The sequence below is a fragment of the Syzygium oleosum genome, unplaced genomic scaffold (assembly GCF_021117445.2).
Source record: "Syzygium oleosum isolate NSW1041296 unplaced genomic scaffold, Sole_v2.1 Sole_v2.02, whole genome shotgun sequence".
Lineage (NCBI taxonomy): Eukaryota > Viridiplantae > Streptophyta > Magnoliopsida > Myrtales > Myrtaceae > Syzygium > Syzygium oleosum.
Window position 1 is genome coordinate 9,671,351 of NW_026607486.1, and position 17,813 is coordinate 9,689,163.

The window sequence follows — 17,813 nt, forward strand, 5'->3', positions numbered from 1 at the left end:
CGGAGAAGGCAATTTGATCTTTCAGAAGAATAGTGCCAACAAAATCTTCCAATTATACTTCATTAATTGTCTTCGGTACGTGCACTTCATTGAGAAGCTTCATAAGCACCATTTTGTGGCTTTTTGAAGTCTTGAAGAGATCCAACAGAGAAATCTGTGCTGGCATCCTTCTTAACTGTTCAATTACCTCAAATTCGCTCGTCTTCATGACTGAAAGAAATTGTTTGACATCTTCTTCGGTTACTCCTTTCTTTTCGTGTTCACCTTCTTTAGGGACATTGCATCTCCCCGATCGGGTTATGGCATCAACTTCCTTAGGAGAGTAATCCCAAGGTACACACTTAGTATCAAACTTTTCTTTTGGAGAAAAAGTGATAATCACAGGCTGTGTTTCTTCTCCTTCAATCCTTAGTTGATCAATGGGAAGTTGGATAGTGATTGGTTTGACAGGACTTTCCTTCTCCTTATATTTATCTACCTCATCAAGCTTGATCAGAAATGGTGTAATCATCGATACCATGCTCTTATTGGCTTCGTCAGCATCCATTCCACCCCAGTCATTAGGTGTGATCATTTCTTTCTTGAATGCCCAAGGAGGAGGTGTATATTTGACATGGTAATTATACCGGCCATTATCTTGACCCAGAAAATCAACAACTTCACCTTGTTTTCGTGCTTTACGAACAAATCGCCTATCACCTCGATGAGTCTTTTTCTTCTTTTTCTCTTCTTGATCTTCATTTTTTTCGAGATTTAATTGGCTGATCGAGGCCTCGTCCACACCACCCCATCCATCAGGTATAATGTCTTCATTTTTAAACGCCCATGGTGGTGGAGTATATTTGGCACGGTAATCGTATTTACCGCTGTCTTGACCGAGTAAATCTATGGTTTCGCCTTCCCTGGATAATTTCTGGGTGAAACGCCTTTCATCCTATCGGACTTTTTCTTCCTCCTTTTCATTCTCATCTGTTTCATCTTGGAAAATTTCCTTCTTAGACGGGATTTTCTCCTCAAGATCGATTTCGTCATCCATACCACCCTAGCTATCAGGCACAATTACTTCATTTTTGAATGCCCATGGCGGTGGGGTATATTTCACTTGGAAGTTATATCTTCCGGAGTCTTCTCCCAAGTTGTCTACAATCTCGCCTTTTAGGAGTGCTTCTTGATGAAAGCGGATATCTCCTAATCGAGAAGCTTTAATCTTGACTTCATATTCATTTTCATTGTCAGACTTGATCATTGCTTCTTCATCTTTAATCATGTTTACTATATTATGCTCAGGAAGAGGATTCTGATGTACATTTTGCTCGGACTCTTGGAAGTTCAATATCTTCTTGTCAATGAGATGTTGAACTTTATACTTTAGAGTGGGACAATTATCTACATCATGTCCCCTTTCTCTCATGTGATAGGTGCAGGTTTTTGATTCATCGTACCAAGAAAATCTTGCAGGATTGTCCCTTGGTACTTCTTTGGCCACCAAATGCCTTTCTAGAAGCATTGGTAATAGCTTTGACAAGGGTCGGGGCAACGGTGTGTATTGCCTCACGGGCCTTTTATTTGGTTTGAATTGCCTTGGGTTTTTCCAAGCGACATTCAATTGCTTTGGAAATGGTGCTTGATGAGTATTTGGGCTAGACATCATAGCCACTTCTCGGATGGGCTCTTTGTCTTTTCTCCCGGGATAAGGCCTTCGTGCTACTGTTTCTTGAGCTTTCTTCTCTTTCAATCCCCATTCAATTCTCTCACCCACTTTTATCAACATGGTGAATGTTTTACAGCCTGATACATGAAGCTTGTCATAATACTCAATTGGGAATGATTTTAGAAAGAGCTCAATGAGCTCATCTTCACTTATGGCGGGCTTTACTTGTGAGGCAACAGCTTTCCATCTTTGAACATAGGCTCTGAACCCTTCATTTTTCCGTTTCTCGGTTTGGACGAGATCTTCTCTAGTTGGGAGTACTTCAACATTAAACTTATACTGGTGAAGGAATTCTCCCGCCAAATGATCCCATTCAGTGAAGTCTTCTATGTTGAGGGCTGTGTACCATGCGAGGGCCGCTCCTCTCAAACTATCTTGAAATGTGCTAATAAGAAGTGGCGTGTTATCTGAATATCTTGCCATCTTACGAAGATAATACTTCAAATGGCTTTTGGGACAACCAGTACCATCATACTTGCTCATGAACTCTGGTTCTTTATAATTTTCTGGAACAACCACCTTCGCATACGGCGAAAACTTGTCGAACCTTTGAAGTTCATAGCCTTGACTTGCTAAGCATTCTTCAATTTTAGTTGGCCTCTTCTTCATCCTTTGTTTTGGACGTCTTCTTGATTTGATCATTCTTTTCCAAATTTACCACCTCAGGTATAGTCTTTGAAGGATTTTCTTGAACCGGTTCTTTATTTCTGGCTAGTTCTTCAATTGGTGTTTCAGTAGTGTTTGAAGTTCCCGCATTTGGAGTAGTAGGATACTGTCCACGGGATGTAAGAATAAAAGCCTTAATTTTTGCCATCATTGCAGCCATTTGGGTCAGTTGATTCTCGACTTCAGCTAGTCGAGCACAGGTTTCTTTTTCCACCGTTCTAACTTGTAAGCGAGTCTGAGGTCTTTTACCTTCCGTTGCTAAACAACCCGTCTCGCAAAAAGACCCGATATTAGCATAGTAAAATGATCATGAAACCCTACATACCTTTTAATCGTATGGTTTCATGAGATTGTCAAGGATAAGAAATTTCATACAAGCCTTAGTTTTGTATAAAATTCTTCATCAATGTCTTTCTCAATGAATCATACAATTCAAAGAATTGTAATCCATGGTGATTCTTTACAAAACATACTTTGAAACTTCATTAAGCAATTGTTTCAATTTTGAAATTTTTATTACAATACTATTCATCAAAATAGGGGAACACTAGCTTAAACAAGTCTAGGCTTCTCGCTAGCTAAGGTAGCTTCAGCTTCTTCATATTCCTTGGCTCGTGTCTCCCATTCTTCCACATTGATTACAACCTCCTCGGGAACATACTGCTCTACACCTGGCATGCTTGGCACAATATACTTTGGGATGTACGGCTCATTGAAATGAGTAGTAACACTCAAGGGTACATAGGGTTCGACGTCGATTAGTCGCTTAGCCTTTAACCACTTTATATACTCGTTGGACGCCAAAAAGAGCTTCATTTCTCCTTCCAAATCTTCAGGCCATTGTACTATTTGCTTGGTTGATTTCTTCAAGGAATTCACGATCCCATCAACTCTTATTCACAACTCTTTTCCTTCCTTTTCCAATAGGGTTTTTGTGGTATCTCAAATGTGAACTCCTTAGGATGCCAAATAGGTGGAATTTGTTGAACCATTCCAAATTGTCATATGACTCTTAGTGGGTAATAAGCAGTTCCGTTGTTCAATCCAAGCAAAGGCACCAAATTGCCGTCTTGGGTAGTAATTTGAGCTTTCGCTATCTTCGGCCATTGAATTCTCCATTGAAACTGGTCGGGAGTTAATGCTCCAATGAAATTTGCCCACTCATGAAAAGAGTATTTTGGCATTTTGTCTGGGAGTTTCAAATACTTCTCAATAGGGTGGGTAGATGAGTCGATCTTTCGAATGCGCATATAATATTCCCAAGGTCGAATATGGGAAATAAACTACACAGAAAGTAACCCAGCTGAAGCTTGCAGTACACCCTTTTGTTGATTTTGGTATTTGTTCAATGAAATGATGGTCTCCACCAAGAGGATATTGGAGAAGTCCCATTTTAGGCAAGCTTGCCTAGCAATTACTGCAACGAGAGGATTTAATCCAGTCCTTGATACGGGGAATAAGACGAATCCGAAGAAGGCAAGAATAAAAACCCTCGCGGAAGTATTTCCAGTTTCTTTCGGCAATTTGGAGTAATTGGCCACTGAGTAAGATAGAGAAAATCTCCCAGTATTTGACTTGATCAACTTTTCCACTTGAGGAGTCTTCAAGTTTAAGAATTCAGCTATAACACTCGTGGATTTTAATCCAATTGGGGGCTCAACGGTTCTTGACTCGAAATCAATCCCAATTGTTGCCTTATATTCTTCTAGTGTAGGTACCATCTCGTGCTCGCCCAATTAAAATGTGGCAGTGGTAACTTCCCAGAAATGGGATAATGCTTGAATTAAGCTCACTTGGTACTCTAGGTTGATGAGCTTGAACAAATACCCGAGCTTTTCCCTTACGTATGCTTTGTTGTCCTTTGTCATGTTTACCCACCATGCCAAAAGCTCCTTCCTTGGAATAGGAATGACTTGTATGTCTAGTTTCCCCATTTCGATCTAAAGCACGTAAAAGAAATTGATTATTATTCACCATGGATTACCGATTGATTTTAATGCCTCCATTTCAATTATATGTCCTTTTAAGGTAAGACGGAGGTAAAATACACTTGCATGCCTAGAAAGTAATGCAAATGTCATTTTGAGTCCGTTTAGACCTTAAAAGAGCATATATTTGAGATCATGAACAAATTCAATGTGTGATGTAAATGCCCATTCTATCATACTCCATTTAGACCATAAAATCCTAAACTATGGTTTACAACTTCGAATACATTGAAATGAACGAATAAGCACTTTAATTACATGGAAAATCCGCTATGGACCTATACATTTCATCTAAGGATGAAGGAATGGTCAAATAGAGTATGACACCCTAATCACGCATTCTAATATGAAAGGGCATTTAGATCAAGCATTGAATGTCATTTAGGCATTTTTTGAAAATGTGCCAACTAACATGTATAATTGTAAAAGAATGGAATGGAACGATACTTGCTTACCAGGACATTTTTGTTTGGTTTTAGGTATACCAACCACAAAGACAAACAAATGCAACCAATGAAGTTTTGACGCCTAAAAGGGTAGGATATGCTAAAGGCTCAAGGTTATCACCTTAATGGATAAGGGATTCCATTCGAATAGGCAATCGGCCCAAAGTAATGGAATATTATTCCATCTCGGTGATCGGTATTGCATTTAAACGATCCCATGAGCAATCGGCTCATAGTTTCGCCTAAACACATATCTCCTAAGGGTAATCCTAAATGTAGCTGGGGTTGGGCCACGGGTGATGTGTGCTAATAGTGTAGTGCTAAAGCAATTTAAAAACATGCATAGTAATTAATGACCAAACAACACTTCTAAAATTCATTCAAACCACATTCAATCCCAATACCATCCTGCAAAACAAGGGTTAGCAAAGACTACACCCCTTATACCACCCGCCTGCAAAACCATTTAACACTATCGTTAGCAGGACGTACCTGGGATCCTTGCAAGCACAAAACACATGCATATCGTTCTATCTAGGCCTAAATCCACTTAGAAAAGGTAAATCCCCAGTGGAGTCGCCAAGCCTGTCGCGCCGCGCTTTTTTTGGACTTTCGGGATTTGCGCGCTAAGGAGGTATTTCCGTGTAAGGGTCTCTCCCAGACCATACCTCACGTGACAGCGGATGGTAATTTCCTATTTGGTCTAAGTTTTGATTTTGGAGTCGCCACTAGTCATTATTGGTAGGTAGACTAGAAACCTAATCAGGGTATGGAAGAAATACCACGATTTTACGAACCAGAGATTCTGAGTACAAGGACTTGGTTACGTTATTGATCCCAAATCGAGATCTCTAACGCCCTTTCAGTACCTAAGAACGATACGATGTCTAACGTGTCATGTAAGTTTCCGAGGCTTACCCACTAATTCTATCCATTCTAATCGTGGGCAAAATCAATCAAGAATTAAATGCGCAATCAATGTCAATCGAATCAATCAATCCTAAATGGTCTCTAAAAATGAAAATCAATCAAAACATCCAAACCCTAATGAAGCCCTAGAAGCTTATTCATTTCATGATTTGCATTTTTTTAGGGTTTTTTAGGGGTTATAACCCCTGAATTTGAGATTTTTTTTAAAATGCCACTTGGGCACTTCCAAAAATTTAAATTTCACTTTTTAAGGTTGGCTACGGTGTTTTTGAACCATTCTGTGAATTTTTGAAATTTTTGATTTTTTTTTTCGGAAATTGAATTTCTGAGAATTTCATTAACCGAGAATTGATTTTTATGATTTTCTGAAAATTTTTATGAATTTTCGATTTTCCAAATTTTTTAGATTTTCTGAATTTCCACATTTTTTATTTGTATTTTTTGAATTTTCTAAATTTTTATGAATTTTCTAAAAATTTTTGAATTTTCTAATTTTTTTTTTGAATTTTTCTGTGAATTTCCTTTTTTTTTCAATTTTTTTCAATTTTCCAAAATTTTTCCTGAATTTTTTTTTTATTTTTTATGAAATTTTTTTCAATTTTTATTTTTTTGGATTTTTTTATTTTTTTTATTTTTTAAAAAAATTCCCGCCGGGAAAATGAACCGGATCGGCTCGGTTTAACTCGGTTCGGCTGAGCCGAACCAGGCGTCGTCAGCGCCGGCCGGAGCTCCAGCGGACACAGCACCGAAACGGTGCCATTTTTTCTCACCTTCATTGTGGCATTTTGTCGAGCACCTAGCGTGCATTAGTTTGCACTAGACATTTTCGAAACTGCCGTTTCAGGCCTATCTCCGACGACCTTCCGGCGACTATTTTGCCGCTCTGATTGGTTCATTGCAAAGTCCACGTGTTCTATTCTTAATCTGACTTACTCAGGACACCGGCGGTCATTCGCCGGCAGGCAAAAAATCCAGTCAAAAAAACTAATTTGCAACCATTCTAGATTAACTCCTCAAAACTTCAAGTTTTGATTCTACTCGCCCTAGCCGTCTAATTCGGTTCTAATCACTAACAAAGCATCAAACAAGGTTGAAGGAGGCTAACTTGACAGGCCTATGGCCATGGTGATGCTCCGCTGACATTGTCCGAGCTCCGGCGAGATTTTCCAGAAATGGCCAACTCGGTTTTAATGCGTTTTCAATCATTCAAAATGCAAACAAATGATGAAAATGAAATCAGCATATGTTTTGAGCATCAATCATAACAAAAACGCGAAGAAATGCACACGATTAAGCTAAAACCTATTCTGGAAAATTTGGCAAACAGTGATCATGAACCAACTTTACCTGCTTCAATGAGGATCAAAATGGAGTTCCCGAGCTAATCAGCGCTCGTGGATGTCTTCTTTGACACTTGATCTCCAAGTTGATGGCTTTGGTCTCGCCGGGAAGGTCCTAGATTGACCGGTCGGAGCTCGATTTTCAGACGGTGACGGTCAACTCGCCACTGGTCACCCGAGGAGGAGATCCTCCCTTGACGGTCGATTCACCAGCATTGTTCAATCGACCGGCGTCGATCACTCGACCTGGGGATCTCCACTCCTCTCTCTCTTTCTCTAGATTTCAAGCTTTTTCCCCCTGTTTCTCTCTCTTCGGCAAATCGTCGAACACCTTCTCTTCTCAATGTTCAGTTTTTTTTTGCTTTTTGTTCACTGATTTTTCCCGCCCAAAGTTCGTTCCAACGACTTCCAATCGGTTGGATCGAACGTCTGGTGCCAGCTGGAGATTCTCCAGCTAGCCAAGTTAATTTTCACGTGCTAAATTGGCTAGAAAAGATCGGCAAAGTACCGGGCTTGAAATGTTTTTCTGGGTTTAGTGCACGTTTTGGTGAATCGGGTAAGGAAGATGAACAACCCGAGTCGGGTTGGGTTGACCCGATTGACCCGGCAAACTCGGGTTGGTCTAAATTCGAAAATTAAGCTCAATTTTGACCCAATTTTCAAAATTAAACCCCAAAATTGTATTCCCCATCACATTTTGAACCCAAATATGTGATTTTTCCCAATATTCGTTAAAATCATGTCCAAGATTTTCACATTTTTGTATTCGGGTTAATAGGGTTTTGTTCAATATGATGTCCTAATGACTTGATTAGGCAAAATTGATGCCAAAATTGAATTACCCACATTTGATTAACCCTAGAAATGATAGTCTCATGGTTCGACAATTTCATATTGGGCACGATTCCCAATTTGGGCTCAAAATTATTAATTTTCAATTGAATTTTGGGGATTTCTGATTTCTTTGACAAATTGTGCAATTGGACCAACCATTATTTAATTCAAGGTCCCAGAATCATTTGTTGTGAAGACATTATGACTTAAAAATGACTAGAAAAGATTTAATTGCATTTTTGGTTCAATTCGGGTTTGATTTTGCCCAATTTTGGGAAAAACATATACCCGATTGAGATTTTTCAAAATTGATGATGTATTAATGAAATTGGATTTGAAAGAAGACTAATGACTATTTTTATGGAATTTTCTGATTCCATTTGCTATTTTTCTTGATTTTCTCACTTATTTTGACTAAAAGAAATTAAGGAAAAATGCAGAAAAATACTAAAAATTTTATTTTTTGGTTTAAAAATAGGTTTCTAGGCTTGGCCAAGATTCGTCGTCTTAATTTTGAGATTTTTGAAAGTATGAAAAAAATGAGTTAAAAATCAGGTGTCAACAATCAACAAATGGGACATTGTTCAATGAGTTGGGTCGGGTCGGGCTTTCATGATATCTAAACCGACCCAAAATACTAAACATACATGCTTGATCCAATCCGAGACAAGACCCAAATATAATATAGACACGCAATCGGATCAGGTCGGGTCGGGTTCATGTTTCAAATAATGAATCCTAGAAATTCTAGATTTTACGCTCTCTTTGCGCATCACCCATACATTCAAGTGGACCGCATCACTCGCGATCGCGGTCTCTCTCTCTCTCTCTCTCTCGTCAGTCACTCTTTAACTTCTCACAAGCATACCACTCGCCTTCTTCCGTCACCGAGTCCCCATCATCTCCTCCACCTTCGCCCGACAAATTCCTCCTCATTCAAAGCCCAGAAAAACCCATGTCGAACCGACCCTCGCCCACCCATAGCCGGCGTGAGACCGGCGCCAGGCCTCCTGCCAAGCCGCAGCAGCGGTTGGTCCCCAAATCGATGCAGAACGAGACCCCCAAGGCCCCCAGCCCCGCCGCCATGCTCTCGAGCTCCCTCTGGGGCCTGCCAACTAAATACGCCTAATAATAGACCGCGATAGCGAAAAACTAAGAATCTCTTCCCCCCATGGACAGGACGACCTCCGGAAGCTCGGCGCCGCTTCAGATCTTGAGCGCGGAGCTAAAGACGAGGGCCGCGATGGTCGCCGCACCGGCAGCGGAGAGGATCGACAGGGAGGCGGGGCCTCGACCTGGGTGGTCGCGGCGAGCACCGTGAGGGCGAGGACGAGCGCCACAACGGCCATGTTTGCAAGCTTCACGGCCGCCATTGCCACAATCTCGAGCTTTGCAAGGGCGACGAGGAGGGGTTGAGAGAGACAGAGAGAGAGATGGAGCTAGGGTTTCCAAGAGCAAGAGTGAGTGAGCAGAGCAACAAAACCCAGAACCAGAAGAGGCGAGAGAGTGAGAGAGATGTGGAAGAGATCTCCCCATCTCAGGGTTTCATTGTTTCGGGTTGGGCTCGGGTAGATCCAAAACAATACCCAAATGTTTTTACTAATATCCAAATAAGTTGAGGCCTAACCCGACCCAATACGAAAATTTTTGGGTCGGGTCGTGTTCGATCGGGTTCTTTTGACAGCCCTACCTTTTGTGTTGATCAAATCTGATTATGCTTGGCATTACAGTCAAGATGGTACTGATCTTGTGGTAAGCTTCAGCTTTGTTTGAGAAGTTACTTATTGCGGTGACTGTTCTTTGATGTGCAAGAAGTGCTCATCCCTAAGCGCAATGGTTTATGTCATTGACTTAACTGGGGCTGTGTTCAGCATTCATTGAAAGCTGGTGATTCCTTGATGATTTGTTTTTGGGGATGAGCGTCATGTCTTGCTCTATTGTTACCCGGTTAACTCCTTGGTTGGAAGTCGTCAAACAATTTAAATGGGCAGATCAGTTGTTCGATTTTTTGAACCTCTTACTAGTCTTTGCTGCCTCATACGAGGCATTGCTGTGACTGTTTTCGGCAAATGTTGACACTATGTTTGTCCCTTCTTGAAAATATTATAAACAAAATGTTGGTTTTTGGATATCAGGACATAGACGGGGTAAAGCCAGTATAAGCGTGTTAGAATGCTCATCAGTTATTATTTTGGGTAATTCTGAGGTTATTGATTAGAAGTTACTTGGCTGCATATATTGTGACGCACTTAATCTCGGAAAGTAGGCGAGAGTTCTTAATAACACATAGTTCATGGATCAGATGTAATAGCACATGGTTAATGGATCGAACATAATGTACATGAAATACTGTACTCAGATATACTTTTTTTTTGTGAGGGATGCATTCTTCATTGTAGTTTATTAGCCTTTGGCAGCCTAGATGGGTCAACTAGATCTCGCATATGCATATTTAGTTTTCCTTTTTCATGTTTGTCGGAACATGCTTTGAATTAAAGTCATGTATTGATTATTGAATTCCTTAATTCTGTCAATAGTGTGCTTATAGATCTTTAATCCTTTGATAATGACCTAGATAACTGTACGTTCTTTGCAACATTTGAAATTGTCAGGTGAAAGGACCTTCTGGTAATCAGATTCAAGATTCTCATGACAAGATCAGTGAGAAATTTGAGTTTATGGCTCACCATAAGGGTGTTCATCCGTTTTGCTTTACCAACAAGTCTCCTTATCATGAAACCATCGACTTTGATGTACATGTTGGCCTTTTTGCATACTACGATCAGCATGCAAAGGACGGTTCTCCGCTTTTTTTCTGTTTTATTGTCTCTTGAAAACTTTATGAATATACCATGTGTAACTCTTTTTTATCTGTTGCGAATGTATCTGCAGAGCATATCAACCCCTCGTTGGAACAGATAGGGAAGTTGGAGGAGGCTCTCTACAACATTCAGTTTGAGCAGCATTGGCTGGAGGCTCAGACTGAGCGTCAAGCAATTGGTAACATATTTTATGTCAAGTCCTCTTGCTATTCCAACCTTGTTTCATCTCGAACGGAAACAACTTTCCTATTTAATGCTAAGGGGACCACCATAGTTTGATTCGACTCCCGTTTTCTCTTAAATTTCGAAGGTTATCACAACGTCTGCTCTTAAAAGACCTTCGGAAGTAAATGTCTCACAAGACAAGTTAAAAGCTATTTCTAGAGCCTTTGACAAGCTCCTTTTATCCATTTGATTGACATAACTAGTCAGTTATTATGTTTATGATCCTGAAAATAATAAAACGTACCTAACTCGGCATTAGCTGAAAAACGGACTTAGAAAACAAAGAAGGCAACAAAAAAGAAGATACGTGTTTGGTCGAGTGGGTTTCAAATGGTCATGGGTTTTGTTTCCATGTGTTATCTGCTTGATGTTTTGAAGTGTCTAATCACCACACGGAATGGAATGGGGATGACCTTGCTAATCAAATATTGTGTTCAATGATGGACATCACATAGATGTCGCATTCAGTAAATACTCATTCTATGATGATTTGTGATCGCAGTGAATGACACAATGAGCAGAAGGGCAGTCCATAAGGCTTTCTTCGAGTCAGCAGCACTTTTTGGGGCAAGTGTTCTCCAAGTTTACCTTCTCCGCCGCCTTTTTGAGAGGAAGCTCGGTATCTCTCGAGTTTAACTTTGATACTGTCAGATGACGCCTAATTAATCATAGAGTTTGGCTACCAACCCCAGTCTTCAATTCTTTTCTTTTAAATATCCATGGAGACATGTATAGACAGGGAAACTGTTTACTTTGTGAAAGGTGATATGATAGATGCATTTGAGGTAAACAACATAATGCGTCAGGCCATGAAGAAATATTGGGGTAGTCTATTAGGTTCCATCGTTAAGTTCATGGCAATTAGAACTTCCTAAGTAGAGAGTGAAGCTCGTATCAAATTGAAGCAAAAGAGACGGAAAAGATGGATAGCCATAGCTTCACAGTTCAGGAGTTGCATTTACCGGGCTTTGAACCTTGGTCTCAATCTTGAGGTCTTTCACCGGCGATGCTTGACAGAAGCAGGTTCAGCACCATTAGCAGGGGTGATATTGGAGCCATGTCATTCATACCGGTCGCAGGATAAAGGAAGAGGAAAAAGCAAAGGGTCCATTGGTCCCACCAATTTGTGGAATTTATCGACTACATCGATGATGTATGGCAAAAAGGTCATAGGCGAAGCCAGTCCGCAACCACAATCAGCCGTTTTGCATCCACGCAATTTTGAGAACTTGCGTTCTTTTTGGAACACATGCACTTAGAGACATTTTTCTTTCATGTCCAACATCGGTCGATACGTGGTAGACTCTTCCCTTTCCATATACAAAGAAGAAGGGGAGCATGTGCATTTCTCCTTTTGCGAACTGGATTACCAATATCTTGAAATCGTCATTTAAACGATCCCTTAGCAGACTCGCGGAGATGACTTTTCCCCGTGTCGAAGAGAGTTAATACCTAAGATTACAATATAAAGAGAAATGAAATACGCATATGACTATGGCTCACGATGTTAGCCCATCCAGAAACATATGTTAGCTTGATGATAGAGGAAACAGTCGTAAGCTCGTATTTATATGCCTTCAACAACAAGCCTTCGACGATGTATAAAAAATAAACTAAACCAAAGGGGAGAAAATAGGCAAAGACATTTCACAGACAGATCCAATTCACAAATACACAAAGCAGATACTTAATAAATTAACGATAGAACTAAGCAGAAGGAGAGAGTGCGAGAGCAAGAGAGAGAGAGAAGCATACTACTGATAGATTATAGTAAGCATAACGAGTCATTATTTTACTCATCCCCACAGACCCCTCATTTACACCACAAGGAGCGATTCCAGCAAGAATAACAATGGCTCTAAACTGTTTGTATCTTCTTCAAGTGAACATTCTGGGGCTGCTTTAGCCTAACGAAGCGCGTCTTTCTCGGAAGCTCCTCGCCGGAGAGCCTCGTCAAGATTCTGCTGGGCTCTGAGTGCAGCAAAACCATTTCTTCTGAGTGCAGCAAAGAATTCACAGTAAGAGAGAGCGAATCAGCAAAAGTTGGGAGTCATGAAAACAAAAACAAAAAATAAGATTCCCAGCACATACAAATGCACAAAATCTTCACCTCACTTCAGTCTCCACACGAAACATAACTATGGAACTATGGATTACATAAGGTGCACAACGCAACTTGTCAAGACAACAATTATAAGCAGAATAATTTCTAAATTTCTTAGACCACATGGTGTATATGTTAAAACATAATACAGAGGAACTCATTATTGAATTAGATTAATGAAGAAATAGCTATATTGAATAAGCTGCACAGTGCGAAGATAAGAACAGTCACAATCAACAATGAAGACCAACAGCACCAAGACCTGGATCTGAAAGAAGTTAAGATGCCTTTAAGCAGTGGCAATTCTGATTCCAAGAAAAGGAATATGACCAGAGAGATTAGTACCTCTCACGATAATGAAAAAAAACAGTAATGATCATTTGATTGAACAATCTCCAGGGTCCATTCACCGTTTCCTTAATTTACGTACATGGTAGGTTGCTTTAATCCCTTAGAGAAATTGGATAGTATGCAAGTATAATTGTTTTTTTTTTTTTTGGTAAGGTAAGATATGCTAGTATAATTGTTTCCTTCTATCTAAAGCTATAATCAGATATGATCCTCAGTTCTATCATATAATTAGGTAGAGAAGTTTGTTTCACCATTCAGGCTCACCGCGAATGGCAACCCAGATTCAGAATAGACTAGATCATCCAAATTCCTAAGCGACAGTACGAGGCTTCACAGTCTAAGTTTGGGTCCTGATTCCAATATTATCCCCATGCCTCATTACCCAAAACCAGCACTAAAAGAATACCTATGGCTAAAAACATACATAACCTAGACTCTTACAGTGCTACGAAACATTATGCAAAACTAACCACAATATATCGGAAAATTAAAAGTCTAACCTGCAATAACTCATCCCGCACTTAATATATGGGGAGATACTGCCTTCGCTGTGTAATAGTTTTTGACTTTGCAAATTCACTCACTGCTTCACCCTTTTTCATGTGCTGTGCAAACTTTGCCTCTTATTTAAAATCTACCTCGCCTCGTTCCCCAACTACAGTAGTATCAGCATCAATCTAGTCTTAGAAAAATCAGCTTTCAGGCAATGGGCATTACTAGAGCAACTTTTATAAAGAAAAAAACAAAACAGAGAGAGAGAACACCGTCATTCAAACTTGCAAAACACATTACCTCGGCTTCTGATTTCTCAACACCAAGAATATCTCCAAGTTTTGAGCCAGCAAGCTGCCAAAAGCGTTGGCGCGATTTATTCATACTCTGTTTTTCATGAATCTCCTTGACCAGAGTAGAACCTTTTCTTGAGATTATAGCCATATCTGGCATCGGATCTTTGAGCGGCATTATAGGCTCAGCTTGCTCAGTAAAACCACTCTTCCATCCAAGAAAGGAGGTTTTGTATCTGAGATATAATACAATAATATCTTAGTCTGTACAGAAAAGAGAGAGAGATTTCCTCCTCCTCCTCCTCCTCCTAGAGAGAGACAGAATTATGTGTTACTTCGGCTAATTGATACGTGTTCCTTCATAATCATTCAACTCATTCACCATAGGATGTTGAAAAGAGTTTGATGATCCATGCACAAAGGAATAACCAATTTATTTACATTTTACTAAACAAATGCCAAGATAAATGTCTCAAATAAGTGTTGAATAAAAAAAGTAAGTTGTACCTGACTCAAAATGGTTCCATGAGATCTATTATAATACTCCGACATCTATACAAAAGAAACCATTAACAATAAATATTACAATGATAACAATAAGATGAAATAACACTAGGATCTAAAATGATTTCATAATAACCACCTGACTAGTGAATGGGGAAATTCCATTCATAATCCCTGGCGGCATGGTGTATTGTGATTGCATCTACATATAATAAATTTGTCATTACTAATTTGTTTTCCAAGATTATTCTCATTCATGTATCTGATAAGTTCACCTATTAAATACCTGACTGGGGAATGGGCAAAATCCACTCATAATCCTCGGCGGTATGATGTATGGTGGTTGCTGCATCCATAAAAAAAAACTGACCAAATTAGTAAAATGTAAATACAAATGAAAAAATAAGAGTGACATACCTATTATGAAATTTTAGATTTACTCTAGGACCACCAATATTGCTAGGATAAAAGGCACTTTGAAATTGATTTGAATTATGCAAATAATCTGGGAAATAAGTTCCATCTTGTGTTGCTTGAATAACCAACTCTACATTACAAAGTAATAAATATGTTATTGGCATCATGTGACATAAGCAATAAATTTAACTAATCATATTAAGTACAATAATATGCCACTCACCTCGACTTTCTATTCGTGTTGGAGGTGCTCATTTCTTAGATTTTTTCTTCTTTTTCTCATTTGAGCTTTTAAGCCTCCCATAACTTATTCCCTTTGCTTTCCTTCAATAGGGGTTCAATGCCGAAATCTCGCACAAAGAAGTCTTATTATCATCATCATCACTAGCATCATCAGTCACAACCATACTCGATTTATATGATAAAAGTTTAGCCTTCGTTTTTTCCATGCCCTCCATCACTATTCTCATAGTATTAGTATCTTCAACTCCCAAACTCATCAGTTCAAAGGATTGATGCATTAACGTGGAAAATCGATTAAATTTAGATGAACTCAGTGCCATTTCATGATATTCATCATTTTACAATCCCTTGTTTGGCACCCTTAGAAATATAGGGTGATGGAACACCTATAACTGATGATTTAGAGGTGGCCACGGTTCGGAACCGACCGGTTCCGGTTCGTGGCCAAGTGTGAACCGGAACCGGAACCGCCTCTGGCGGTTCCGGTTCCGGGCCGGTTCCTATTTTTTTTTCTGTTTTTTTTCTTTTCCTTTTCCTTTTCTTTTTTTTTTCTTCCTCCGCGGCTGGCCATAGCCGGGGCAGGCGCGGAGGTCGCCGGCCTCTAGGCGAGGCGGCCCTCGCCCGGCCTCGCCCGACGCCGGCGAGGTCGAACCTCGCCGGTTGCGAGGCGAGGCCGAGCCTTGCCGGCGTCGGGCGAGGCCGGCCTCGCCCAGCCCGGGCGAGGGCCGGCCTCGCCCGACGCCCGGCGAGGTCGAGCCTCGCCCGGTTGCGAGGCGAGGCCGAGCCTCGCCTCGCCTCGCCGGCGTCGGGCGAGGCCGGCCTCGCCCGGCCCGGGCGAGGCCGCCCTCGCCCGACGCCGGCGAGGGCCCCCTCGCTCGACGCCGGCGACCTCCGCCCCGGCCCCGGCTATGGCCGGCCGGCGGCCGCGGAGGAAGAAAAAAAAATTAAAATATAAATTATAATTTTAAAAAACAGAAACAAGGAAAAAAGACAAAAGAGAAAAAGGAAAAACAGAAAAGGAAAAGGAAAAGAAAAAGAAGAAAAACAGAAAAGGAAAAACAGAAATGAAAATAAAAAAAATTAAAAAAATACTATTATTGTGATAGAACATTATTCAATATAAATTGTGATTAAAATGTAAATTGTACTCAAATTTGGGGACAAAAAGACAAGAGAGAAAGAGAGGGCTTCAACTTAATAAATTATCATTAAGCACATTACAATTCGTTACAACGATCTTAAAAAAAAAGGAGTACAATATATATACCCTAAAATTATCCCAAAACCTAAGCATTCCGTGCGCAGGGGACCAGAGGTCACATATCGTCGGATTATATTTCGGTTTCCCTAAGCTCACGTGGGCGTACCCGGTATGAGAAACAAGAGTTCCCGAAATATTTGCCAACTCCAATAGTTCTTTTACCCTCAATCGTCACTACCCGTTCCAGTACCGATAGTGGTAGCGGTAGTATCTCCGTCGTTAAAGAATTCGGATTCATTATTCCGATCTATCTCTTGTTGTCGGTATTGAGCCTTCGTCCAATCAGCAACACAAGCTTGCATCTCCACTGATTCTGGATATAATCTTGAACGATGTTCGTTCAAAATATTACCTCCGGCACTGAATGCTTGTTCGACCGCAACTGTGGAACAAGGGGTTGAAAAAATCTGTTTTGCAATAAGAGAAAGGATTGGGTATTGGCTTGCGTGCCTCTTCCACCAATCCAAAATAAAAAAATCTGTACCACCTTCGGCTTCAGTAAACTCAAATAAAATGGTTAGATAACTCTCTAATTCAGAAATATTTCCTATTACTCCCTTTTGTTTTTTTGTCTATGTAATAAAAGTTGGTACCCTCTACTAATTTTACTGTATTGTCATTTTGTATCTCCGTAGATTGAGAAGATCTAATATCACCTAAATTATATTTAGTATAAAATTCATTATATAATTCTATTACTACGTTTTTAACCTCACGTACTATGGTTGTAACATTTGTCACATCATAATGTAAACATTGATAATACGCACGCAAAAAATCATTTAAGCCATCCAATTTGCAACGCGGATCAAAAACACAAGCAACTAAATAAATCATGGGAATTTCACTATAATAATGAAGCCATTTCATTTTCATTGCAACTATAGTATGTTGTAATTCAACATCATTTTCATATTCATCAAAAGTTCCGACAATATTAGTACACTCTACTAAAAATAAATGTGTAGTAGGATAATAAACACCAGACAAAGTATAAGTTGCATCATTAAAAACCTTTAAAAGATCTAAAATTTTTTGGCAAATATGCCACTCTTGTGGGTATAAATTAATCTCAGGTATATTATTAGAAATGAATGCACATAATAAATCTTTATATGCTAAAGATTCACTAAGCAAGTGGAAAGTAGAATTCCAACGAGTTGAAACATCTCTTGGAAATCTTTTT

The 17,813-nt window shown here is 39.9% G+C and overlaps 1 protein-coding gene and 1 pseudogene across 1 annotated transcript; one reads left to right on the plus strand and one right to left on the minus strand.

Annotated features, from left to right (window-relative positions):
* Positions 1–9,553: 9,553 nt before the first annotated feature.
* LOC115688515 (transmembrane emp24 domain-containing protein p24beta2-like) lies at positions 9,554–11,649 on the plus strand (the record flags this gene model as incomplete). Its single annotated transcript, XM_030614343.2, has 4 exons — positions 9,554–9,667; positions 10,528–10,714; positions 10,808–10,915; positions 11,465–11,649. Coding segments are annotated over 4 exons (543 nt in total), but the record flags the coding sequence as incomplete, so codon positions are not given.
* Positions 11,650–14,542: 2,893 nt separating this feature from the next.
* LOC130137091 (uncharacterized) lies at positions 14,543–15,644 on the minus strand (annotated as a pseudogene).
* Between the last annotated feature and the right edge of the window lie 2,169 nt (positions 15,645–17,813).